Here is a 27,613-nt window from a genome sequence, read left to right as displayed (position 1 = left end):
TTTTGAAAATCTTATCATTGGCCCATACACTGTGTAGCATTTTTGTTAATTTCCGCGCACACACGTGTCGGACCATGAGCCATAATAACCATCATTGTAATGTAAGCGTCAGGGAGTAACCATTTCCCTTCAATATTGTCTACCCAACACCCATCATCATCCAATCTCCCTGCACCCTCGATCCACCTCTTAGTTTCCTCTATGGTAGCATCTGCTTGAATATCTTTTACAGCATCGATACTTTCTCCCAAAGTGCAAACATTTACAATTTCTTTTACAGCGTACATTTCTGAACTGAAATCAGTGGCAGTCTGTTTAGCTATCTGATCGGCGAAGGCATTCCCTTTTCCTACATCATCTGTAACTTTTTTGATGTGCTGAACATTTTATAATAGCTAACTGAACAGGGAGTGCAAGTGCTGAAAGCAATAGCACTATTAAAGTGCCGTGCTGGATTTTCGTTCTGTGCGAGGTCAAGAAACCTCGTTCTTTCCAAAGTCTACCGAAATTGTGGGCCAGCCCAAAGGCATACTGTCAGTATATATATTCACTGTACGACCTTCAGAGAGCTCACATGCTCGAGTTAACGCTATAATTTCTGCGGCCTGCGCAGAGTTATGCATAATTCTTTTAGTTTCCACAATCGTGCTTAAAGTAGTAACATCATAAGCAGCCGTGGATGTACCGTCTGGAAGTTTAAAACAAGAGTCATCACAAAATAGCTCTCCTTGAGGGCTATTTAAAGGCGTGTCTTTCAAATCGATTCTGCCTTTAGTCTCTTGTTCTGTCATATAAAGGCAATCGTGTGACGTATCGTCATCATCAACAGTATTTTGTGAGACAGGTAAAAGTTCAGCCGGATTTAATACGCAAAACCTCTGAATTTGAATGTGGGGGGCAAACAAGATCAGTTCATATCTTGTCAATCGTGCAGAAGTGAGGTGTTGCGTCTGGGTTCTATTCAATAGAATATCTACAGTGAGGTACCATTAGGGTTAACGCAGGACCCAGGACCATTCCCTCCCCTCACTCTGTTTTACAGACGCAGCAACAGCGTGCAAACATCTTGGCAAAGCACATGCTACAGGATCAAGGGCGGAGGAATAGTAGCCGTACGGCCTATTCTTCCCTCCATGTTCCAGCGTTAACACAGCCAAAGCACATCCATCACGTTCATGCACAAACAATACAAAGGTCTTATCATAATTTGGAGTTCCTAAAACCGGCACTGAACACAGCGCGGATTTGAGCAAATCTAATGCTGTCTGGTGTTCCAAGGTCCATGGCAATGGCAAAGAAATGCCCTTCTTTGTTTTGACCAGCATTGGTTTAATCGTTAACGAAAAATTAGGGATCCACAGTCTACAATAAGAAGCCATACCTATCAAGGGTCTAACTTCCTTTTGCTTATTTGGGACAGACATACCAGAAATGGTCTTTATTCGTTCAGGTGTCAACCGTCTTCCCTCCTTTGACAGGAGACAGCCTAAATAGGCGATCTCCTGGCAACAATATTGGAATTTCTTAAGTGAAGCTTTGTGGCCATGTTTTGCTAGATGACAAAGCAACAACACGGTGCCTTTTTTACAGGCGCTCTCAGAATCAGCAGCCAAAAGGAGGTCACCCATGTACTGCAGTAACGTGCAAGTAGTAGGCAACTCGAGGGTATCAAGCTGCTCTTTCAATGCCCTACTATAAATACTTGGACTCTCAGTGTACCCTTGTGGTGCACGAGTGAATGTAAACGAGCGTCAACCTAGGGTAAATGCAAACAAATACCTACTATCCTTGTGTATGGGAATACTGAAAGACGCGTTTTTAAGATCAACAACGCTAAAATAAGTGGCAGAAGCCGGAATCATAGTTAGTATCGTTGTGACATCAGGTACAATAGGAAATTGAGGAGCCACAATTTTGTTAATAGCGCGTAAATCAATTATAAAACGAAAGGGAAGGAACAAGTCACTTACCTGTAACTGTTGTTCTCCAGCATGGGTCTGGCATGGATTCACATGCTCATGAATATTCCCCGTCGTCAGGCTGGGAATCCTCGGTAAAGAAAAAATCAGTATCAGTTTCGTTTCTGATCTGTCTTTCGTAGTAGTAACCAATCACTGATCTCTGCGTCATACTGACCACAGCCAATGACTGCCCTCTACCTAAGCCCCGCCTCTGGCAGCCATCTTCAGATTTGGTAGCACGTGAAGAGGCAGTATGACCAAGTGAAGAGCCGCAGAGGGGTAGGCAGGAGGGTTCGCATGTGACTCCAACAGCAGTTGCGGGACGTGATTTTCCTTCCTGGCCACAGGTGGAACGTGAGGGCACTTCTTCAGGAATTCAATAGTGTCCTCTTGCCAGGGTATCCAACACCCAACGGTCGGTGGAGATGGACTTCCACACGCCGACGAAATTCGTCAGCCGGCCTCCCACCGGGGTGCTTCGGTGGGGGCCAGAGACCACGGCTGGTTCAGTCCTGCTTGGAGGTGGTGGCCTTGCCGCCCTGGCCACCTTGCCGACGAGGCGCTCCCTGCTTGCCGCGACCCCTGTAGGCCTCCTGAGACGAGGAGCGTGCCGCCTGGCGGTAGGACGACGAGCAACCGCTAGATCCCTTGGAGGCACCCTGTCTGCCTCCGGAGCTCCGAAAGGGCCGTCGTTGCTGAAGGGCTCCTAGGGTGCGGGCCGTCTCCGTTTTTATGGCTTGGAGGGATTTGTCCACCGCCTTCCCGAACAAGTTGGGGAATTCGACGTCGAGGCTCCTGACCCCGCCGCTTTCTTCTTCGCCGCCGCCGAGACGAGTCTGGCGTTGGCTGGGCCCTGAGGCACAGGGGAGCGGTTTCGGGGACCCGGTACTACTTCTCGTACCGGTCCAGTTTGGCTGGTGCCGTGGAGGGGTTTTTGAGAACCGACAGGCCCTCCTCCCAGATGTCATCGATTAGAGGCACCGCGATGACAGTCTTCCTCTTGGCCTCCCGGCGCCGATAGAGGAAACCTTCCTTTTTCTGCTCCTCAGGGCAGAGCTGGAACAATTCGGACACCCTGGCGATCATGGCGTGGAATGAGCCAATCTCGTCGGGCGGCGAGGCCCGTGCGACGGGAGACGGGAGACCCGTTCCGTCGTCGTCGCCCTCAGAAACCCGTCGTCGAGCCCAACGCACCGTCATCTTCCGACTCGTGGGAGGATGAGGAGGGAACTGTAGGCCTTACGTGGGCGAGCGGAGAAGAGGGTTGGGTCCTCTGTCGTTTGTTCTGAGGACTTCCCGACGGGCCAGGTTGCGGGTCCTCCGGCCTGGGCCGGGGGAATCTCGTCCTTATCTCAAAACATAAGGACTGGATCGCAGATAAAATGGCCGCCGAGCCATCCTGAGGCCTAGGTTCCGGCTGCGCCAGAAGGGAAGGCTGCTCTTCCTCGCCATCGTCGTCTTCCTCGGTTATCTCCCGAGGATCTACCTTACAGGATCGAACCTTCTCGAATTGGACTTCGAGGTTCCTCACGGCCTCGGTCAGTTCCTCCTCCGAGGCGGACTCCGAGCTCGAGGAGGATACCGTGCCCCCCCTCGCTTCTTCCATCATGGCGGCCACGACGATGGGCTGAAAAGAGGATTCCCTCCTAGAGCAGGGACACTCTAGTCCCGGAGGAAGTCTCTGCTGGCGGGGTCTCTGCTGGCTTGGACAGAGTCGCCGCGATCGCCTCGATAGAGGCCTTTGCCTGCTGGGTAGGGGCCTTCACCACCTTAGGTGCGTCCCGGGCCTTCTCCTTCGGGGGAGGGGCGACGCCTCGCTCCCCCTCTTCTGAGATCGGACGGGGCTTCTCCCGAAGCTTACCCGGGGTCTCGGACTTCCTCTTCCCCGAACCGGAGCGCTGGCTCATGGTTGACGGTGCCGGGGAAGGTGCGCCCTGCCTGGCGACCGAAGAGCCCGACCTTTCGGCGCTCCCAGAGCCAGCGGACTCGCAGCGCTTGGCCTGGTGTTGGGCCCCCGTCGCCAGGACGCCCGCACAGGACTTAGAAGCCCGCTCGGACCCTTTCTTCTTCTTCTCACCTGTTGAGCCCTTCTCCAACCAGCTGGCGAGACGGGATCGACGGTCCCTCATGGTCCGCTCCGACAAGTTCTTGCAGAACTGGCAGTCCTTCTCTACATGAGTCTTGTCCCCATGAAGACAGAGGCATTGCGAATGTTCGTCTTCCTTAAACACATTCTGCAGCCCGCATCCAGGGCAGCTGCGAAACAGCTTGGGTCCGGGCGACGAACTCGCATCCTGGGCCATCTCGAAGTAGGCCGCAAATCTTCTGGAATCCTCCAAGAAGTTGATTCGACGAAATCTTCACCCTTGAGGGGCGTAGGAAAGTCCCGCAACGGGTAGCCGTTAACGGGAGTAGAAACGGTGGAGCTTGAGGCTCGATTAACCGAAAAAATGTGAAGATTCACCTGAAAAAGCGCGAAACACGCAGTAAAAGCTCGAGAGCTAAGCACGAGGACTCCAAACACTTGAACGTGCGGTAAAAATCTGAAGATGGCTGCCAGAGGCGGGGCTTAGGTAGAGGGCAGTCATTGGCTGTGGTCAGTATGACGCAGAGATCAGTGATTGGTTACTACTACGAAAGACAGATCAGAAACGAAACTGATACTGATTTTTTCTTTACCGAGGATTCCCAGCCTGACGACGGGGAATATTCATGAGCATGTGAATCCATGCCAGACCCCATGCTGGAGAATCACATTATCACCTTTTTTGTATAATGGCAAAATAGGGCTGTTACATATGCTACCCGTTATCTCCTCAATTACTCCACGATGTACAAAATCAGAAACCATACATTTCAAAGCCTGTTCGCCTTCAACTGAGATCTTATATTGCGGGATGCGAGGCAATTTTACTCCATGTTTCAAAATAATTTTAACAGGTTCAATTTGGAGAATGCCCACATCATTATCATCAATTGCCCATAAGCATTCTGGAACATTACTAAATTCTGGCGGTAAAGGCCGAGTCAAAAACTGAGAGGCGAGTGATTGCTGAGGTGAAATTGTTAGCCGAATTCCATCCGAAGAACAATGAATTACTGCATGTAATGCCTTCAACAAATTTAGCCCCAGCAAGTTCTCCCCACAGTTTGTGGTAAGTAGAAATGGACACTGTTCCGTGAAGGGACCCAGTGTTATCGGTACCGGCAAAGAGACCGGACAAACTACAGGTGTGTCTGAAAACCCTACAGAAACGTTGGATTGCCCTGACAGGGCAATATTTGGAACCCGTGAATGATCAATGGAACATTTCTGTGCTCCCGTATCTACTAAAAATAGATGCTTCCTATGTCCCACCGCCATCTCAATGTAGGGGGCCTTTCTGATGAAAGGGAATAGGCATAGGTTCCAAATCCTGCTTCGGGCAATCCTAGCGGAACAGAATATTATCAAAAGGAAGCTCTTCGGAGAGGTACGCGGCAGAAGGGTGATCAAAAATGTTTCTATTATCCACATTTGAAATTTGCTTATCTTGTGAAGGAGGTTGCTGTGATTCTGGTGTAAACGGACCTCTGCCAGGGCCCCCTGTGCCTGGGCGACCTCTGGATCGTCTAATCATTTTCCCAATTGACCTTTGCTGTAAGGTCGGACATTGTGCGCGCCAGTAGCCTTCCTGCCGGCAATAGGCACACTGGTTAATGGTTACCGGAGCCAAGGGCGCACTTCCCTGTGAAATGTACTGGCCTCTAAATTGATTACCCCCTCTAGGGTTTCTAACAATCTGCTGCAATAAAACTTTAGTTTTCAAGTCACCCTTTTTTTTTCTTAAGTTTCTCTTCAGTATTTACACGATTTTCATAATACTGAGCCATATGCAATACTTCTGATTGGGACTTCGCCTGCCAAGCGCTTTCAGAGGACATAATCTGTAACTGGACGTCAGGCAGCAATCCACGTACAAATTTGTCGACAAACAACCTTTTCCCTGACTCTGTGCCCAAGTCTTGTCCACTGAAATCCGAGAATACCTGCTCGAACCGATTGAAAAAATCGGTAGCACCCTCAGACTTTCCTTGGACACAGGCCGTAAGCTTGTCCCAAATGATTCTTTTTTCTGGAACCATAGTTTTCAATTTTACAATAATTCTATCAGGCAAGGTTAATATCACTTGAGGTGGTCGTTCGCCAGCTGGTCTTTCTCTGTCTAGCCTAGTCATGTTATCACATGTATCTCCCATCCCAGGTATGTCATCTATAGTCCTAATCTGCTTCCACAAATCAACTGGCAGGAGTACGGGAAATAATAGGTCAATATCACTTAAAGTGAATACCGACGACTGTAAGACCGACTCTATTTCTTTATAGAATCCGGTCGGATTTTTTCTTTTACCAGGAATAGATTGTTTTATGGTGTTCACTTCCTGTCTTGAAAACGGGACGTGAACAAACTGTGAAACGTAAGGTGCAGGAATTTCGCAGGCTACTATACCTTGTGCAGCATCAGCCGCAATCTCAACTGTCGGGACAAATGTCGGAGGGACCTCTCTCATAGGCAACTGAGGAGTAGGCAGCTCCGAACGCTTACTAAGCAACAGAGCCAAATCAAGCGCTAAGGCAGACGAAGAAGTATCAATTGAAAAAGCTCTCTTATAAACACTCAACAATTCTGCGGGACAACAAATCTTTCTTCTTACACACTCATTCTGCAGGTGCTCTACCATCACCTGTATCACTTTCTTTTGCATTTCTAACGTATACCGACTATATGTGTCATATACTTCATCTGGAGTTATCGACATATCCAAAATCCATCTTATTGCGTCCTTTGTACAAATTTGTGCTTCCTCACCTTTTAATTCTCGACGAGGAGAAAACTGTTTCTGTAAGTACATAATACCTAAACTATCACCATCTACTTCCTCATTCTGTAACTCTTCCAACTGCTTCCTATACTCAAAAATCCTCTTGACATGCTCATATACATTCTACGCAGTATCTCTGGACAACGCTAAGGCGTTCAAATCCCATAACCCTTGTGGGAAATCTACTTCATTTAGTCTATTCCACATTATACTTAAATGAGTCCCTAATCCTTCGATAAAAACATTTTTCTCAGGAATATCTTTTAAATTTTCGAGTGTGGAAAAAACATCAGCTTGTTCACCCTTTTCCATACAATGTTTAGCCCAAGCAGTCAATTCACTCCTTTTGTCTGGGGGACACAGTATTACGAGTCGCAACCCTTGGTCTTGCTCCCTGGTCTACTACAAGCGATGCAGGATCACTTGGAAGAGGAAAAGTAGGCACATTCTGAATAACAACAGGTGAAGGCAAGGGGGCAGGCAAAGGGGCGATGGCTGGAAGAACAACAGGAAGAACAACAGGGAGGACTGGAGGAACTACAGGGGGGGGGAAACTACAACAGGAATGGGCAAAGTACCAGGAGGAGGGACAAATGGGGGTGGCGCGGAGGCATCGGGCCTTCGTTCATGCAAAAGTTTATTAATCAATTTTCATCTGACGTATGAAAATCTTTTGAAGGGTAGATTTTCTGAATGCCTAATTGAAATGCCCTGTCCGTGTTCCTAACTGACTCCAATTGTTTATTTTGATCATATAACCGTGCCTTTTCGACACTTGTCATACATCTACGCATGTGTTTATCTCTACTCTTTTGTTGCTGCAAAGCTTCTGTTTTTCAACTGTGCAACTCGTCAAATGCTGCAGATCTAGCCTTTTTCTTTACTAATACAGACTCTAAATATTCTATACGAGGGATTTCAAAACTACCATTGGTTGGCCACTGGAGATTAGAATTATGTCTGGTTTGTCTGTGCCAAATGTCATTAAATGCTATACTACCAAAGCCTTTCTTACAGTACATAGTACATGCCGGCGACCCCTCCTGTGGTGCGGGACGGCTATCTTCCAAAGATTGTCTGTCGCTGCGGAAAAATGTCCTAAAGCAGGCAGACAATTTCCCAGGCATATCAAAGTTCTGGTGTTACCTGGTTAAATAATTGTGCTCGCGAGTACAAAAATCCAAATTCAAATTTGTCAGGGTTAGATTAAGAATCGGGACACGATTCACCTGACCAAAGGACTGGGAGGCCCGATCGGGTTACTAAGGACAATGCAAAGGACCCACGTGTCTGGTGATTTTCGGCAAATTTACCCACCTCAAATATATGGACCCTCGTCAAGACGTCGTCTCGGGCTACAGCTCACCGTCCAGGGATCGGATCGTGCAGTTTCGCTGAGGAATTCACTTCTCGTCTTAGAGTGGCCGGTTCTGTTGGCACCGTCCGATCCCGGTCCGATAGCCGAGCCAACCTTCAACGAGACAAAGTCAATCTTGAGGGTCCCTATTCGGGCGCCATCTGTGGAATCAGAAAAAATACAATATTACGGCTGTTACACCGAGCAATGGAAAATACACCGACACAGGCTTATAAAGATTCCCAGAATCTTTATTACAAAACTGAACAGTATTCAACAAAGTACACAAATAGCTTTTTGGCCGTCAATACATCACAGAGACCACCTGCAGGGTTCAATGTGAGCAGTGACAGAATTTCCTAGCTGGACATCGACGCATTTATACAATTTGTAGAATGATGTCCAGCCCTCTTACAGGTTAATCATACACTGGGCTAGGGTCGCGCCAGGTTCACTTTCCTAATTTACATATCTTGTGCATGCGGTTTACTTTTCAATACATTTACTAACACACTTCATTATTCTTTAATTTAACATTTACACTCTTTACATGCTGGTTTAATACAGACCAAACAAATGTTTTACTTATTATATTTGGATAGCATTACTGTCCTTATACACTTGTAGTTTAACTTTGTTAATTCAAGTAATCCCCTGCTCCCGAGGTCAACAAAGGACAAGGTCTACATGACTAACATATAGCCTGAGGGCAGGTTGGACATTAACTCCCCTACAGAGGTTGGAGAGGTTAAGGCAAGAACAAGGACACACGAGACTGCCATTTTAGATTACAGGGCGACTTTGCATAAAACCCCAAAATGGCGGTTTCTAACCTAAAATGGAGGCTTGATTCAAGATGGCGGCTTACATCAATTTCTAAGGTCAAGACCTTGCCGTAGAGAGTTATTCGCGTACAATTTTAAGCAACTTGGCGTAGACCAATATACATACAAATCGTTTGTAATAAGAGGCATAATTTAATATCAGATTTGACAAAGGAGCCAAATTTATCATGATTGGCTGAGAAAACGTCGACGTCTTTGATGCAGACATTCGAGGCTTCGAAGCCATCGAAAAAGGCGTCGAGAAAGGTGGTAGAGGCCTCGATGAACTCGAGAGTATCGGAATTCTACTTGAGGTTGTCGACGACATTCTCGTGCTCGAGGCTCTGGGTATGGCCACTGGCTGTGAGGTGGCCATGGGTTTATCCTTTCTCGGCGTCGACTCGACTGACCTGTGCGTCGAAGAACCCTTCGATATCGGCGTCGATGACGCCGATCTACGTGTTGAAGGGATCTCCGACGACGGCGTCGAAGATGCAACTTTGCCTTTACTCGAGGGTTTGTGACGCTCTCGAGTGGCTTCTTTCGGCGGGTGCTGCGACTCGCGGCTTTTTGATTTTTCGGATCTTTCACCCAGGGTATCACCCTCAGCAGTCTTCGAGGGAGTCGAGGCCACTTTCTCAAAGACGCTTAGCATCTTTTTCCTGAATTCCTCCCACCCAGCCTGAGAGCTATGTTTTGTGGGATAGGAGACCCTTTTTGGGGAAACGGAAGACGACGAAGACAAGGAAGGGGATCTTCGACGTCTCTCTTTTGAGTGCTTAGATCTCGAAGAGTGATGGGAACTGCTTCGAGACCTAGAACGAGAATGTCTTTTGTGATGGCGATTAGACAAATGTTTCAACTCCCCCGAGGAAACTTTCGAGGAAGTTTTAACTGCCTTACCTCTCTCGAGCTTCCCCTTACGCTCCTTCAAGGCTTTCGCCGTCATGGACATGCAGTCCTCGCACTCGGAACAATGGTGCTCGATTCCCAGGCACCATAAACAGATCCTGTGAGGATCCGTCAACGACATTTTCTTACCACAGTCTCAACATTTTTTGAAGACGGACCGTGGAGTCGTCGGTTCGGGTGAGGAAGCCATTGAGTACGAGTTGGTATTCACGAGGAATGTTGATATATTTGACTGAAGAACTGAGCAACGATATTCCGAGACCCCACGAAGCGCGGAAAAACAGAACTGAGCAACGGACGCTGCGCAAGTCTATTTATATGTGTGATGGCGTCGATACAGAGGCCGTCGAGGGATATCGGCTCGAGGGACATCGGCGCGCAGCGCCCTCTACTGAAAAAATAATTCCGAGGCCAGCAAGCCGGGAGATGATCTATCAAAGATAAGGAATACGTTGGAGGACACAATCCCTTCGAAGTATTTGTCTTGGAAACCAGCTCTGGCAAGAAGTCGGAAAACCCCATATAGTAGCTATTCATTTGCCATGGAGGCCTCCCCCTCTCTTTAAACAGGTGTCAAGGCAAGTGGTCGGAGATACCCCTGGCCAGAAAAGTGGCCGACCTAATTCTATGCGTGTGCCCCTTCTGGACAAAAAAAATAGTTCAACCTAGATAATGAGCCATGCAAACCTGACAAGAAGGAGAAACCTTTATCCAACGGGTGCACCACAGGCATCCACCAACCCCACTGTGAGGGCAAATGTGTTCAGCTTAGTGGGAGTAGCAACCAGTCTACCCCTAGTGTGCATGCGATCTTGCGCTTGGTCCATGACGCCATTGAAATCGTCCCAGATGACCCATCTGTCCACCTGGTTAAACTAAAGCGCTGCCAGTATTTTGTTCAGTCGGTCCAGTGCCAGGGTTAGAGGGGCGTATACACACACATCATTCCCCCCCCGCAACTCTCCCCATAGTTCCCCAGTCGCCAGCACCAATCATCCCCTCAGGTCCGGCGTTACCTCTAGGAGCTGGAAGGGAATCCGCTTGTGTACTAGTAACAAAGCGCCCCTCGCCCCCATAGAAAATAAGGATAGAGAGTCAAGGATTTACAGGACACCTTGAACAGTCTGTTACAAGGGAGACCAGGCGGAACACAGTACCTGAAATGGTGAGAAAGCTCCAGCGGTGGCAGTTGTTCCTGGCAGCGAGTGCAAGTCGGTGCTTCATCCAGGGGAAGAGAGGATCTCGACGTGGAGGAAAGCTGGGGGTCGTTGCACTGTAAGGGAAGAAACCACCCGCGGAGTTTCCCGGTTAAAAGGTACTACCCTTTTATTCGCGGTAGTGGTGAAGCGGGACTATCTGGCCGCCGGGGTGCTTGGCACGGGCGATTCGACCACGAGACGATCCAGGAAGGCGAAAAAGAGGGTGAACTGGTTATCCCCACCAGTTCAAAGGAAGAAGACTCTCCGGGATGAAGATCTTCTCTGTCGTCGAGAAGTGGTGAGGCGGTTCAGCAGGGCTCCACCGGTGGTGTCGTCGTTGAAGTTCCAGTCCCCAAAGCCCTGATTTTATGCAGAAAGCCCCCATTCATCAGTCCTAGCTGTCACTCAAACATGCTAAGTGGTGAGCCGGGGGGCTCACCACTGGGCCAATCACACAAGAGTGCGACTTGAGTTGCCGCTCAGTCCAGGGTGCCTAAACCCCCCCCCCCCTGCCACACATCCTGTAGACCCAGACAGAGTGGCACCACTTTTGGTGGCTTCTGTGCAGAAGCCCGCCAAAAGTGGAACAAAGGGCTCGACTTGGGTTGAAGTTACAGAGACGAACACAAACACCATTTTAAAACCGAGTCCTGGCAAAAAGACCCAACCGGCGAATAAATATTAAATAAATAACCCGGCGGTATCTTTAACATTACACCAAAAAAGTGGTGCGTTTAAAATGAATGGGAAAATCCCATAGGAAATATTCTGGTGGAATATTTTGCGTGGTAACCACTGCCACCAGCCAGAAACTCGACGAGGGGGGACTGCACAGTGCCCCCTCAAAAAACAGACCCAGGGGCAATGTAATTACCCCTACCAGTACTTCCACAATATGATGGTTTGTACTGGTTCTGTTCACAATTTAAGGCTAGTAAAGTTAATGGTGACTTTACATGCCCTGGGAGACAGTAGTCAGTCCCAGGGTATGGAGTCTATGTTTGGAGGTCACTACAACACCCCTGTGTTACTGCACTGAGGGTGCTGTGTAACACAGTTACCAAAAACACATGAAACCCTATGGAGTAAAAGACCCCATAGCCCATAAAACACATTACAAAGTCAAAGGATATCACAAATCATGTCCAAGAGTGGGAGAAGGAGAGTCTCACTCTTAGCAGGAGAAAAAATAAACCCCCAAAAATCCAGCAAAGCTGCTGGGGGACTCACTAGGTTTGGGAAATCAGCCTATACAGAGAATTCTCCCTAACACAGCCAAGCCCCAGGATACCCGAGGTGGGAAGCAGTGCGTTGCCGCAGGATGTTTGTGTGAGGGAGCTGTGCTAGCAGGTTCCCCGGGTGCAGCCAGCTCCGGACAATGCTGTCATATGCTAGTCTTTGCTTGTTTGTTTGTTGCGCACAGCAGCCAGTAAGCATCGTGGCACTTGTTACATGGCAGTGCTCAGTTACATTAAAAAAACAAAAGTATCGACATAAGTTACATAGTGATTCCATTTGTGATGCAAGATATACAAAGATTACAATAGTTTATATTACATTATATTACAGTATACAGGTTGAAGGAAAATGTGTGGTGACAGTGTTAGTCGAAGAAAGTGGTCTGTATTGCGGAAGACAGAGATGGAAGTTTCCGCTCTGAGGGTGGCAGGGAGAGAGTTGCATAGTTTCAGTGCAATGTAAGAGAAGCCTAGCCCACCCGCAGTATCTCTCTTGATGCGTGGTGTGTGGAGTTGGTTTGTGTACTGAGATCTTGTGGGGCGCGTGGAACGTGTTCTTGATATAGCTTCTGATAGATATGTGGGAGCGGTGTTGTAGATGCATCTGTGTGTGATGGTGAGGATTTTGAGAGTAATGCGGTCTTTGACCTTTAACCACCATGCTGCATGTCTGGCATGGGATATGTGGTCTCTTCTAGGGATGCTCATGGCGGCTCTTAGGGCATTGTTTTGTGTGGTTTCCCTTTATCCATGATCTGTGATATTTGATTTTATAGGTCTAACAAGGCGGATTCTGTTCCATGCCCTGTACGGAAGACAGATTGCCTTTTGCCTAGTATGGAATTTGTTTCTATGTAGGATTGGATCTGGTTGTGAGCTACCTTGTCCAAGATTTTCAGAAGGAAAGGAACTGTCGTTATAGGCCTATAGTTATTAGGCTGTGCTGGGTCGAGTGTGGCTTTTTTTAAGAAGGGGGCGAACCCACGCTTGCTTGAGAAACCACCCTCGCTTCGAGCCCCTTCATCACTCCTCTAGGCAGGGGAGCCCTACACTTCCAGTGTGCCCGACCCTCAGCTGCCACAGCTGCCACCACAGCCGGGCCATGGATTACACAGTCAGGCCTCCTCATAGTATTCCTGGCTGGCAATTCTCGCTGCACAGGTTCACACAGCAGTGGATGACCAAGGTGCGTGCTGGTGTGTGCAAAGTGGTTGGGGGGGCCGCACCCCCTGATAATATGAGTCCTCATCCACAACTGTGTCAATGTGCTGGTACAGCGACCTCCACGCCGCAATCACAGGTCTCAGTGCATCTGCCGTTACAGACACACCATCCCCCAGTCCACTCCGCCGTGTCTGTGCACTCGCTGTGGGGTGCGTGCTTCAATCACAGCATGCGGCCCGGCCCAGATCCTTTAATTGCAACTTCAGTGCCCCCGCCCCCTCAAAAGAGCAGGTCACTGTGTGGGCTCCTGCCAGAGGGGGCAGCCAGGACCTCTTCACGTGCTATCTTCAGGGCGCTGGAGCGCCACATCCCCAGATGGTGTTATGTCCCCATGCTAAATCTGCTCTCCAGTGCTGCACCATTGCTGCTGGTCCCCGCTGTTGGTGCTTCTACAAACACGGTGCCTCCCGAGCCTCTCGTGTCATGTCTGAGTACCTGCTATTTAATGTTCGCTGCAATCACCGCCTGCAGTCCGGATCCTCTATCCGCAACTCCGGTGCTCCCGCCTCGATGTACACAGCGGGCACCGGGTTGTGTGTCATCCACACTGAGGCACTACTTTCACCGCCACTGGCCTGGTCCAGGTCCTTCTTCCTTGTCTTTGGCTGCAATACATATGAGCTGGCACCGGGTCGCACACCCGCAGGCCAGCGTGCCCCTACGTCACCCCAGTGCGGGACTCAGATCTGCAGTCACAATGCCCACCGCAATATGCTGCGTGGATCAGGGGTGTTGCTAGGTCTGGAAAAGATCAGGGGCTAATCTAATGTCAGGATTGGCGGGACTCGGGGCTAGCTAGCCTTTAGGTTGTAGTGCCTGAGATTCTAGCCGGGGCTACAATCAAATGACCCGGGGCTAGAGCCCCTTCAGCCACCTCCTAGCAACACCTCTGGCGTGGATGCCGGGTTGCTTACCGGCACCCAGCCGTTACTGCCCGCGTCAGCTCGGGCTTCCCCACTGGAGCGGGTCAGTTGTTGGGGCCCGCGGCCCGTCCCGATAGTCTGCCTCAGCTTCAGCACCCCCAGCCTCTTCACTAAAATGGTGGGCGACCTCAGCATACAGCAGAGGATTCGCAAAGGCAGGGCTCTCCTGCACCGATTTTCTTCGTTGTTGCTGCAGAATGCGGCGAAAGCGCTCTGCTGCCTTATCAATGTAGAAACTTCAAAGGACACTAGCCGCAAAAAAGGTTTACTAAAGGATATCGGCAGGTCCGACGGAGCGTCGATGGCTCAGATCCCCATGAGCTGGCAGCTTAACAGCGCCCCCCCGTACCCAATAATTTTTAATGGCTAATGTTAGTCTATGGGTGAAACAAAAAAGTGTCTGCAATCTTCCCTAAACTGAAGGATCTGAACGAAGACCTAGAAGAGAATGAGGGCACACCAGCAAGTCCCGTTAGCGCGGACTTGGAGATGGTAGCGTAGAGCTCCGACATCGATATCTGGTGTCATCACAGTTAAAGGCAGGTATCTAAAGACCGCAGTGACTGACAAATGTAACAAAGGCCCCAGGTAGAAACACCAAAAAAAAGAAGAAAAAAAAAGGTACGTCACAGTTGCGCTTTTGCTGATATTTCAGAGTGGAGCCTGGTGATCCACAGGGGGAGATGTTCCTGCTGAATGTCAGATGGGCAAGGTTTGCCAGTGAAGACTCTACAGCCAGAGGTTAGGGGATCCTACAGAATCTCTAAGGACAATAAGAATGATTGAAAAAGATAGCCCAGATCACAGCTCTAGATAAAAGATGCTGAGCAAGCAACTGGAGCCCACCCATGTCAAAATGGCATGTCTAAAGCCCTGCTTTATGGCCCAGGCGAAAGACATTGTTCAGCAGCAGCAACCACCACGCCTGGATTCAAGGAAATTGCACTCACTTTTCTGGGACAGGCTACACAAGGAAAACCAGGATGATCCAGAGGAGCACAAAATGCTTTGGATAGGTATGGATCCAACTGGTCCCACCAGATTAAGGGGAAGGAGAAATGCAAATCGGTTCTCTCTGGTAGAAGGAGTAAAAGGGACTATCACATTTTTAAGGGATGAGGAGACACTGGTGCAGAACTTCAGTCCCAGTCCTTGGCTTAGCCCTCCTTTCTTGTGCTTTGGGGTAGAAAGCACAAGGTTGGACAACTCCAGAGTTTGGTTAAAGGGATATAAGCAGGGACTCCATTATTATTATTAATATTAGGGCATTTATTGAGCGCAGACCATGCTTCAAGAAGCAACGGAGCACCTTACAATCATAGGGGAAGAACACAGTGAAGGAAGGAGAGAAAAAGGGAGCAGCGAGCTACCAGGATAGGGCGAGGGTCGGCAATTGGCAGACTGGGATCTACAAGCAACCAAGAGAGGAGACAAAATATCCCTCGATGAAATGACATGGAACCCTCAAGGGTCCCAGGGTAGTCGCTGGAAGGCCTTCCAATAGGGCATTGCAACCATCCAGGTGGGAGAGGACCAAGGCTTGCTCAGCGGATTTGGACTCTGCACTAGTATTTGGTCTGAAGCTTAGGGGTGTCCCGAACCTCCCATCAGACGCCTGCACCCAAGCAAGCCTTTGAAGGCCAGCCACTTGTGCTGGTTACCACAATGAAACTTTTGCAGAATCTTTCACAAGACATGGATGAGGATTTCAGAGGGCTTCGGGACATCTCACACTGGCAAACCCACCAACAGTCTATGTGCGCTCCTGGCCAGAGCTCAATTCAGAAATTACATATATGGCCATTTCTAGAACCCAACCCACAACCCTCTGGCCCCACAGCTGCCTTTTTAGGGCTCCATAAGGTAAGAAAGGTGGCCTGTGGCAAAGCAGCCACTCATGGTGCAGGCATAAAATAAGGAAACGCTACCACCAACCAGAAATTTGACAGAGGTTAAACACCTAAAGAAGTGACAGGTACCCTTGCAGTACTTTGGGCTCTCAAGAAGGCCCAAGTGTAGAGCTGTGTGCCCAATTAGACTTGGATGGTACTCAGTGGGAAAATGGGCTCTGAAGTTAAATATTAAGCCATCAGTATGTTTGTCTTCTTTTGTGAACAGCTTTATCTGCCTTTCCACCCATATAGTTTCAATTGGCGCTTTTTCCTTCTGTGCTGCATCTCCTACCAAGGCTGTTGGTTCTCAAACCTGCATCTGGTGCTCTTTCTACATGTCGCCTCAGTCATTCTTTGGGTTGTTTGCCACTAAATCCACACCTTGTCAGCGAAACAGGTGCTTACCTACCTTTCTACATGCATGCCGATCTACTATTGACTTTGCCCCGTTGACTTGAACAGGGAACATTTTACTCACCTAAAACTTTCGCAAAGTGACATTAGGCGCACTTGACTGAGCTGACATTTTTCCTGAATCCAGTTTTCAAGTCAAATGAATTTTAGGCCAAAGACTAGAATTTCAGCTGGAACCTATAATTAATGTACTTTTAAAGTCATGTATTTCACTTCTTCTAACGGAGATGCCGGAGTATACATTAATTGCTTCTAGTGACAATGTATGTTTCCCCTGATGGGTAATGTTAGTTGCTATGAGTCTAAAGTGACCTAATTTGGCTGTACGTTAGAAATATTTGTATTCCCCCGGTCCTGCACTGACTGGGGTGCACATGTCTATTTTCTGAATATTATTATAGAGATCTAGAAATACTGTTTTATTGATGCACTAGGTATTTTCATTGCAAGTTATGTCTTCCTAAAATACTTATGAATAAATACATAACATAATAAAGGTGTATATGTTTCAGTATATCAGTGCAGTGAGATTTCTTTGGATACGTGTGTGGATTAACTGTACCTTTGTGTCAGCATACTTCCCCCTGCTTGAGTTAAGCCTGACTCCTCTGCCACTCTACCTACCTAAAGAGACACATGATTTACCGGTTTGTGTTAGTGTACTGCCCCACCTTAAAGTTAGTGATTGTACAGCAAGAGGGTTATACAAGAGCCACCTCAACAGGCAACCTGTAGACTGAGATCACTGAAAGAGTCATTAACCAAACTTGTGTAAGAACTCAACTGCCTTCAACAATGTTTTTACTGAATTGCTGCTGGGTGAACCATTGACCAGCATGCAACTTGACAAGGCCCAGATTTGGCACCAGCTGGACAAAGAATAATTATCATCCAAGAGACATTCATTTCAAACTGCATCTTTTAACATTCAAAGGAAAGCAATTGAAAGCCGCAAGGGAACATGGTCCAATGGAGTTACTGGGCTCTAAAATTTAACTGTTCTAAGACCTTCGTGGAAGTGCCTGGAAAAAAACCTCTTTCTGATCAATAAACAGCATACATAGGGCATCAAGTTTAAGTGGACCTTTTCATTTGACTTACAATTAGAGTACCTCAGCCAAATGCATCTATTTGAATTGTCAGTACAAGGCTGCACAATGTTGGAGATTGAATCTACTAATAGTGCAACTAACACTGGTAAAGAAGACCCGCCTGTGGAGTGCTGGCAATCATGGGCCACAGCTAAGAACAAGACGACTCCACCAACAGGGAAAGAAAACGTTACTGAAATCCACACTTGGGAGAAAATAGAAAGGTCTCGGTCACTCCTTCAGCCTGTTTGATGCTGGGATTTACATTTCTCGAAATCTTAGTGGTCAAAGCTGCTTTTGAGGCATTGCATAGTTATTCAATGATGAATTGGGAATATTACAGGCCTATGGCATCCAGGGGCACAGTTATCCAAGCACTTTAAAATTCGTTATGAATCTTGGTGTAGACGTCACCCATTCAAGCCTATGAATAATGCACTATTTTTGGATGATGATTATGATTCTACATAGGCTGTTTTTACAGTGTGAGATATTGATACCCCAAATTAGACAAAGCATAGGGAGCCTTTGGAGTTGTGGCACACTCTAGGGATGATTGTAATAACTTACTTGGTTTTAGAGATCACAAAGCCAGAAGGTAGGTAAATATGAACTACATGACCCCAAATATGGAGGGTGAAGACCAGGCTTAATTGATTGGTGCGTCAAGACACGCAAGTACTTCTCATTTAGTTTTTTTGTAGTTATAATCTTTCTGGGAGATGAGACAGGTACACACTAAGAATGTAGGGGCAAGAGGAGAGCTCTAAAGATCTGTTTCTAGCATAGTTTTGATCTCTCATCGGTCCAAGCAAATAATCTGTTACACACACACACAGAACACAGAGTAATCTATGTAGCAGTGGGTATTGGATAAATATATCATTTGTAAAACCTGCTAATACCAACTCAAACTATCTCAAATTATATAACAGAAGACTGCCGAGACACAGAACAGCTAGATATGCCAACATTAAAACGTTTTTTGTTTTACAGTTTTTAACACATAGATAAACCAGAGAAATTCTGCTTAATAAGGGCAGGGGAACCTGATTCATGGTCATAATAACTGTTCCGTATGGGGCACTGGCTCTGGGTCCCTTAGTAAGGTGGCTACATGGTTCTACTATTTGTGTGAGATATGCTGGTGATTAGTTAGGGCACAATCCAATTATGGAGCATGCTATTGGTCTGCAGAGAGGGGCTCGTCAATGGACTATTTTACCTCGACATTTACCAATGGTTAAAATTGCGCTCTTCGACATTTAAGGACTGAACTCCCCTAATAAAAGAATTACATTATTCCATTCTTGAAGGATTAGGGATTAGAGCACAAGCAACAGCAAATGATTCCCTGTACAGATCATAGCTTCAGATAAGAACAAAACTGCCTTTGTGGTTATCAACCCTACAGATAAGGGGTGTTTCAGCCACACTTATTCTCCAAATAATAGGCAAATACTCCCTAAATAAAATAAAGAGTAAAAATACTCCCAACAAAAAGAGGAAATGAAGATAGGAGCACTTCCCATTGATTTCATCCACGAAGCTCTATATATCTGTGTGTACCAGTAGGAGACAGAGCCCAATAGCTTCCACAGCCATAACAGGATTTCTGAATAATGCAGTGCTCTGGATCAGAGGCCAAGCAGCACAGACAACATCAGGATTAAAAGAGCAGGAAAATACCATAAGAACAGAGCCAGATGATTCTGCAGTGTCAAGTAGAAGGAGCGCTGAACAAGGTTCATTTTGGTGGTATGCGTGGCAGAGCTTTGCCATTGGGTTTCATAGAAAACAAGAAATGCTCATGCAGACCTTATGTTGTTTTCCTTGGACAAAGTCTTTCCTGGGGCTTTGGGGTCAAATCCCAGCAGTCAACCAAGTATGAGTGCGGAGTGCCAGTTTGAACGCCCAAACCGGAGGGAAGAGGGTGACACTCACCTCCAGCCACACACATGTGCACCAATCAAACATTTAGCAGCCAGCCAATCTGTGCTGGCTGTCAGATACACCCCTTTGAGGTATGCACGTATGCAACATCAGAGTTTGTGGATCCCAAGAGAATTCCAGAACCCCTACCCAAGCACCAATATGCATGCTCCTTTGTGAGCTGATTGGAGCTCATGCAAGAGATGTCTCCACATGGGCATCTCCAGTCTTCACCCAGCCAGACAAAGGCAACATATTACAGTTGCTTGGATATTGGGTGTATACACTAGAGACTCCATTTTAGAGCGTTCAGCAAAGAAACAGGCTTCCTTGAACGCCTCCAACATCATGCTATGATTTACTGACAGAACTCCCCGGGTATGGTTTCTTAGCCAGGGATACTAGGGCGCACCTTGGAATGAGCCATTAGCTGCATACACAAAGCTTGGTCCCAAGCGAGATCTGGGTTGAACTCGCGTAGGGGAAAAATAATCTGGGCATCACCAAATATGAGCAAAGAATTAAGGGGACATAAAAACGGACAAGAAAGGGTTATCTACCTTACAACGTCCCTAAAAACAATAAGAATGATAATTGCAGGTTTGCTGACTCATTCCCACTCTTACCCTGCATATATCGCCTGCGCCCTGCTCGATCGACTACTGTATCTGCCATTCCCCCAACCTGCACAGCACTTAATTCCCCTGCTACCTAGAAGTGTGCTGTAGAAATCCCATTCATACATAGATGTAACAGTTTCCATCCAAACAAATAAATACAATGAAACTGCAGATTACCCCTTCGTAAATGTCAGTCTTTTCATAGGAAATGAGGTTTCTCCTTTACATACCTGGTAATAAGTTGGCAGACCTGGATCACGCAGCACCAGTCTCACAAGCTTGATGAGCAAGTCCATCACTTCGCCCAAGCTGTCTCCAACATTAAACAGACCCTCTTGCAGGGTGCAGAGACTTGGCACCTCCTTGGCAACATCAAACCCCAGTACCTTGCCATAGCTGTGCAAAAACGCCACCACAGTCAGGCAGTCGGAAAAGGCACGGCTGGGCAGGAAGAGGCCAGGAATTCGGGAAAACACAGGCAAAGGCTGGAAGAAACAACTTTGCATTAGTGGAGTGAAATTGTTAAATGTTATATTTAACGAATGCAGAACCATCTGGCATCTACAGCAGCAGTAGAGTCTGGATCAGAAAAACATTTCTCATGACTTTTTTGTGTTAATTTAAATCATTATGAAAACGTGACTTGGGTAAAACAAAGGAGAATTATCTTCCCATGCCCCTTTTTAGAACACTGGCATAGGGTAGCTGAAGATGGTCTGATGATAGATCGAGTTTTCTGCCCTCTGTTAAACCGGTTTTGAGGCTTGCACAACACACAAAGGGCTTTTTTAAATGCCATAAATGTAAGTTATGTCAGTATGCTGTTCCTTTACCTACGTTTAAACATACTGTAGTTGGTACTAACTATACCATACGTTTTAACATCGATTGCAACAATGTTCTTAGTTGTCATTGTGGCAAATGGCATGTCGGCAGTACTGCTTGTAAATTGTAGATTAGAATACTGCAGCACATTCAAGCAATTTAGCATGCTGACCTTTCCTACCCAATTGCAAAACATTTTCTTGAACATCACAATGGGTCATTGGATAGTTTTTCATTGTACGGGGCGGAGGTTCAGGAGGCGAGCTTGGATTGGGCTAAAACGGAGTCTTTTATTTGGAAATGATTTATGAGCCTTCCAGGTGGTACCCCATTCCCGCTGGTTAAGCATATTCTGGGTATCACATCTTTAGACACAGAAGAATTCTCATCCTAAAATCTATCATGTTTCGACCGCCTTCAACTCTTTTTTATTCAATTAAATACACTTTACAATCTGGACAACTGTCTGGCGCTTAAGGTCTGGGTGAATTCTTTTCTGACCATTGTTAATGAAAGAGCAGTACCTTTGGATGAATTGGAGAGTAATCCAGGCAAGGGTAAGTAGTTATTATTTGAAAATGGCTGGATTGCAAACAGAGAAAAACTGCTCTTTTACATGCTATTTGAGCACTTTTCTCTGGACATTATTCGTTCAATTCGCCCAGAAATACATGATAAAACATTCTTCAAGATCATTGAGAAACTTCTGGGTACGTATCAAACTAAAATTACTTCCAACCAACAATGTCCTAGATAGCCGGGCATTGGTTTCATCCCCTGAACAGCTGTGTCATTGCTTAGAATTGACTATGATACTTTGAAACATCTAATTGTGGAGAGGAATGTCCGGCCCCAACTATTCAACGAGAGGACATTTTTAAATCCTATTTTAATACTCGCCCTTGGTTAAATTGTGAATCTTTCTGGTGGAAGCTACTAGTGAGTCCCAATGACAGATTGTTAATTAATTTGATGAATCTACTAAAATTGCTTGTGTCTTTACATGAAACTCTCCGTTTTAAAATGTTTTTTATTAAGTAATACTTGATGTTGAATGACTTTGTATTTTTTAAATTCGTTTTTATTGTACCAAATGTTTTTGTGTGAGTATGTGTGTAAAGTTTAATTTGTTAACTAGATCACACAATAAATACATTTAAAAAATAGCTTTTCATTTTTTGGTGTGACTCAGGTCATCAAACACCACAGGGGTGGTGACAGGACTCTGAGATTGAGAGGTTGAAACAAGAACAATTTTCGACTTCCAAGCTAAAGTTCCTTTGGGCCACAACATTGATGATGAATTCCACACATTCATTGGTGTCTGACATGTTATTGGTACTTTGCAATCTATGATACGTTTTCTTGATTTCTCAATTTATTTATTGTTGTGTGGTTCGTTTGTGTGGATTTCACCCAGGTCAATGGCTGAGCTTCCGTTGTGGGGTGAATTTTGTTTCACCATATGTGCGGTTTGATTAGCATGACTTGACTAACTTCTCCTTTAGTCATCACATTTCACTTACCACTCGCGCTTGTCGTCATCACCTCTTTAATATTCATAAAATTCATCCCTTTCTCACGTTTCATGCCATTAAGCTCCTAGTCTCTTTTTTAATCTTCTCTAGACTTTTCTACTGCTCGGTTTTATTTTTTGATTTTCTTTGTCTACTATTTAAATCATTATATGGTCTTGCCCCCGATTATCTTGCCTCTCTTCTTTCATTGTATTCCCATCTCGTCCTCTAAAGTTCAGCTGGACTCTTCTTACTTACTGTTCCACGTGCCCCCTCGTTTACAGTCTTTTCAATTGTTGGCTCCTCTTCACTGGAACCTTCTTCGATTATCCCTCAGATCTATCACCTCTACTCATTTTTTCGCTCCTCCCTAAAATCTTATTTACTACAGTCTCCTGTCTGACGCCTATTGGTTAACTGTGAACACAATCAATTATAATGATTTTAATGTACTGTCAACGTTCTTTTGTGGAACGCTTTGGTAAAAAAAGCTATATGAATATCAATAAAATACAAAAATACAAATAGCATGTAGTACTACATTTATAGTAGGATTGTGGGCAACTCATTTCTAGGTGTTCTAATGACTATTGCTATAGGTTAGTGATTTTAGTATAAGTGGAGTTTTCAGTTTTAATGTTAGACTTTGGCAGTTGTGGCACAATTAACTTAATACTTGAGCATTCAGCAGTCATCTGCCTATTCATGTGCAATATTTCTGTAAAGTTTTTATACTATGCAATTATATTTGCTATTTTCTGGTTTATGATGAAACATGAATTTTCCAATTTCATGCATATGTTTGGTACTATTGCTATGTTGTGATTCCATGTTTTAACATGATCATGCACTTTATTCAAGCTTGCTCTTGGTTTAGGGTCTCCTCACAACTACACTCTGGCTGATTTATACAATTATTTATGAATTTAATGTATACTGGAGTATTATACTCAAGTTGAAAAATGGCCGACAAGTTGCACGTTTAATAATAATCCCAGCTGAGAGAGTTGTGAGAGGGCTCACCAATAGGTGGAACCATAGAGTTTGTACTTAAGCATCAATATGGTGATTTGTGTTAGCTAATATTTGTTTTTGAATGTTGTGCATTTTGCACTGTATTGAACTCTTGTTCTTTCCTTTGGTGTTTTGTCTCACCCCCCACTATTACTCTGCCTAACATTTTTGAGAATGATGTATTCTTTTGAGTATTTTACTCATGTTAAAAAATGACTGCTAAATTGTGCCTTTAAGCACATGGCTGGATGATAGAGTTGTGGGAGTTGTCACCAATAGGTGGAAGCATAGAGTTGTACTCATCAATGAATGGCTTGGTGTTTGCGGCAGGCTCTGTGTGAACAAGCACAAAGAAGCGCATCGCCTTTTTTGCTTTTCTCCCTCGTGGCGGCTGGAAATGCCATGAATAAACATTATATGGACTTTTAAAACTTTGGAGTCCTGTGTTCAATAACACATTGCAGTTTGTGCCATTTTTGGGGTGTTATATATATATCTATCTTTGGGGGACTGATTTCCATCAGGCAAAGTGAGTGGCACTCTTCACAGTCGTTTTGGTCAATAAAACATCCGGATGCCAAAATGTCAATTGGTAGAAAAAAGTTTTCTTTATTTGGATCCATACAACTCAGCAAAAAAAAAAAAAAAAAAAGTTTTTTTTTTAAAGGTTCAAATTACGGGCCATCAAACTATGGCACTCCCATAGTGCAAAAAAGTGCGTGTTTTCAGGCGTTAACGCATTTCGCGGCACATCTCGCCGCTTGTTCACAACTGCAAGCCCCCAACAACCAGTGAGTTACAACATTAGTGCAGAGCGTACGGGAAACACTGGAGATTATTTTAGCCAAAATAGAAAAAGGACTCCCTTTGCCAATGTACATCTTGTCTAGCAAAAGCATGGTGGCCATTTTATAACGTGACAATGGTAGTTCTTTTAAATCTTACATGCCATTTGTATACACAAGAGACATGAACAGAACCCCTCGTGCATCGAATATTTTGTATTGTACTCGAGTATCCTCTGTTTTGGGGGCTCCGTGCATTTCCAAAACACAGTGTCTGACATTTCAAATCTAATGTCATATGGATGCCCGACTTGCAACAAAATTATAAACAACCACATGGACATTTAAGGACTTTGACACAGAGTTCTGCCAAACAGGTGCACAGTGCACTAACAAGATTGTTGGCCACTCAACCCCAATGTGTGATTGATTGACACCTAATGGCTTCATTCATCAACATAACATTGACTTTCTCAGAGAACTTTCTATTTCGTAAAATGCATAGTGCACCAATGGCAATGTAGGTTAGTGATACAATTATCCCATCTTTGACTTACAATCGACAGCACGATTCTTATTGTACACAGTGCATTGGAATCCTATAGTATGTGGGTGGCAGGATGATGCATACTGCAACGGCAGTCACTCTAATAGTGTAGCTGTCTGCAGTAATCTGAAATTCACAAGGCGCATAGTACAAATGGCGACAGGCGCCAAATCTTTTCTGATTTGGCAGTATGATGTTATTCGTAACTAATGCATTGGAATCCTTACGTGCCAACATATTGATAGACCACAACATGCAGTGGCAATACTTGTGATGATTCCATAAGGTACATAGTGCAAATAGCGACAAGCGGCAAACCTTTTTTAATTTAGCAGCATGGTATTGTTCATAAAATTGCCTTAAAATCCTTAAGTGCAAATATATCGGGAAACCACATCATGCAGTGGCAATAATTGCGATTGTGTTCCTGTCCCTGATGCTCTAAAATATGTAAAGTGCATAGTGCAATAGCAGCAGTATTGGTCAACATTACAATGTATCACGACTGAAACTTTCAGTTAGCAGCATAGTTGGTTTTGTGCAAAGTTGCATTAGACTCAAAGTGCATACATATCCATAAAGTGCATAGTGCAATAGCAACAATTCTTATCAGTTGCATACTTGTTCTATAAAATCATTTCTGAATGTACCCATTGCAAAGTGCATTAAACTACTGCATCCAGTGTGTCTTACACGACAGGAACCAAATCATACAATTCTTGTAATATTGCAAAGTGACATATTATAGCGGAAATTATAACATTCTGTCTTAAGTCATACATTTGTCGACTCTAAAGAGGGAAGGAAATCCAGGAGGTATAGACTTCATTGTCCTAAAAATGTGTACAGTTCTTCGTCTATATTGTGGCCATTCGGGAATTTGCTTTCAAAGTCCAGAATGCACCTAGTCTCTTTTTGTCGTAGAAGTTTTTCTTTGTTTCCACCTCTGGGACCTGTGTCAATTTTGTGAATCCCAAAGAAACCAAAGCTCTCCATGTTTTTGTTGTGACAATCTGCAAAGAGCTTCGCCATTGGGTAATTAGCATCACTGTTGATAATGGCTTGTACATGCTGTTGAATGCAAATCTTTAATTTGCATTTTGTACTGCCTATATACCATTTTTGGCAAGAACATTTGAGGACATAAACAACATACTCAGTTTCACATGTGATTTTGTCCAATATCGAAACAGTTTGGCCTGTGATGGGGTGTTTGAAAGAACCACAGTTCTTTGCATACTTACAGATGCTACGTCGAGTGCATTTGAAGAAACCCTTCTTTTGATTTGATAACCAGCTTTTGTTGTTGGTGTCTTCTTCTTTGATCATATAACGTTGAACCAGAGAGTCTTTTATGGATCGATTCCTTCTAAAAGTTATCTGAGGTCTGGTCTTTGAATTACTACGAATATCTTGATCGACCATGGGGGGGGGGTGTGTGTGTGAGTGAGTGAGTGTGTGTGTATATATATGATACATTACTCACCGTAATCGTATTTCTGATGCTTGTATCTGCTTAGATTAACATGCTGTACATAGGTCGACATCTAGTGGAAGCTGCGAACTATTACAGTTTGTTTTTCGAAACTCGAAAAGGGGCACCGAACTAGGGTGGGCCAGTAATACTATCCCCAGTGTGACGTCCACTGTACCCATGATCCCTCACGCGTGTAGGACCCTCAGATTGTATTTTTTCTGACATGAGGTAGCATGAGCAGTAGAGTGAGTACAGAGTATCCAAGCAGATAAGATAGATAAGACTACAAGTATCTATGCACCTTCTCTCAGAGGGGAGGAAGGGCGGGCGCATGTGAATCTAAGCAGATACAAGCATCAGAAATACAGTTACGGTGAGCAATTTATCCCTTCTTAGGCTTGTGGAATCTGCTTAGATCACATGCTGTGCATAGAAGCAGTGTTAGAAGAAGGAGGTGGGATGTGAGAAGGGTCATGAGCGAACAAATGTCTTAGAACCGCTTGTCCCACTTCAGTATCTGTCTTGGAATGAGTGTCAATGCAGTAGTGCTGAGTAAAGGTGTGAATAGAGCTCCATGTAGCTGCTTTGCAAATCGTGTCAAGGGGTACATTTGCAATGAAAGCCCGAGTGGCCCCAGTACCTCTTGTAGAGTGGGCCCTTGGCGTAAACGGCAGTGTCTTTTCTATAAGGGAGTAACACAGCTGGATACATTTGACTATCCATTTCGAGATGGCACCTTTAGAGACGCGATCTCCTTCTCTGCCTGTAGCTATGGAGACAGTTGATCTGTCTTTCTTAGCGGTCTGGTCTGGTCTACTTAGTAGAGAACCGCTCTTCGCACATCTAGTGTGTGTAGTTTTACCTGAGCCGAGCATTTGGGTTCCTGGAAGAAGGCCGGTAGCTCAATGGACTGGTTAACATGGTATTTTGAAATTAACTTAGGTGAGAACCTAGGGCGAGTTCGTAGAACCAGTTTATCCTTATGAACAGTAAAGAAA

The 27,613-nt window shown here is 45.5% G+C and overlaps 1 protein-coding gene across 4 annotated transcripts in view; it reads right to left on the bottom strand.

The window, feature by feature from the left end:
* BAZ2A (bromodomain adjacent to zinc finger domain 2A) overlaps window positions 1-27,613 on the bottom strand; it is a 2,136,751-nt gene that overhangs the window by 1,039,233 nt on the left and 1,069,905 nt on the right. For all 4 annotated transcript variants that reach the window (XM_069653682.1, XM_069653683.1, XM_069653685.1 and 1 more), the window contains one exon: window positions 20,681-20,935. In XM_069653682.1, coding sequence (XP_069509783.1) covers window positions 20,681-20,935 — 255 coding nt within the window. The remainder of the gene's footprint in view (window positions 1-20,680; window positions 20,936-27,613) is intronic.

Source organism: Ambystoma mexicanum, chromosome 3q, assembly GCF_040938575.1.
Source record: "Ambystoma mexicanum isolate Mex_15411 chromosome 3q, UKY_AmexF1_1, whole genome shotgun sequence".
Lineage (NCBI taxonomy): Eukaryota > Metazoa > Chordata > Amphibia > Caudata > Ambystomatidae > Ambystoma > Ambystoma mexicanum.
Note: the sequence above shows the minus strand (reverse complement) of the source record. Positions and strands in the feature narration are given on the sequence as shown.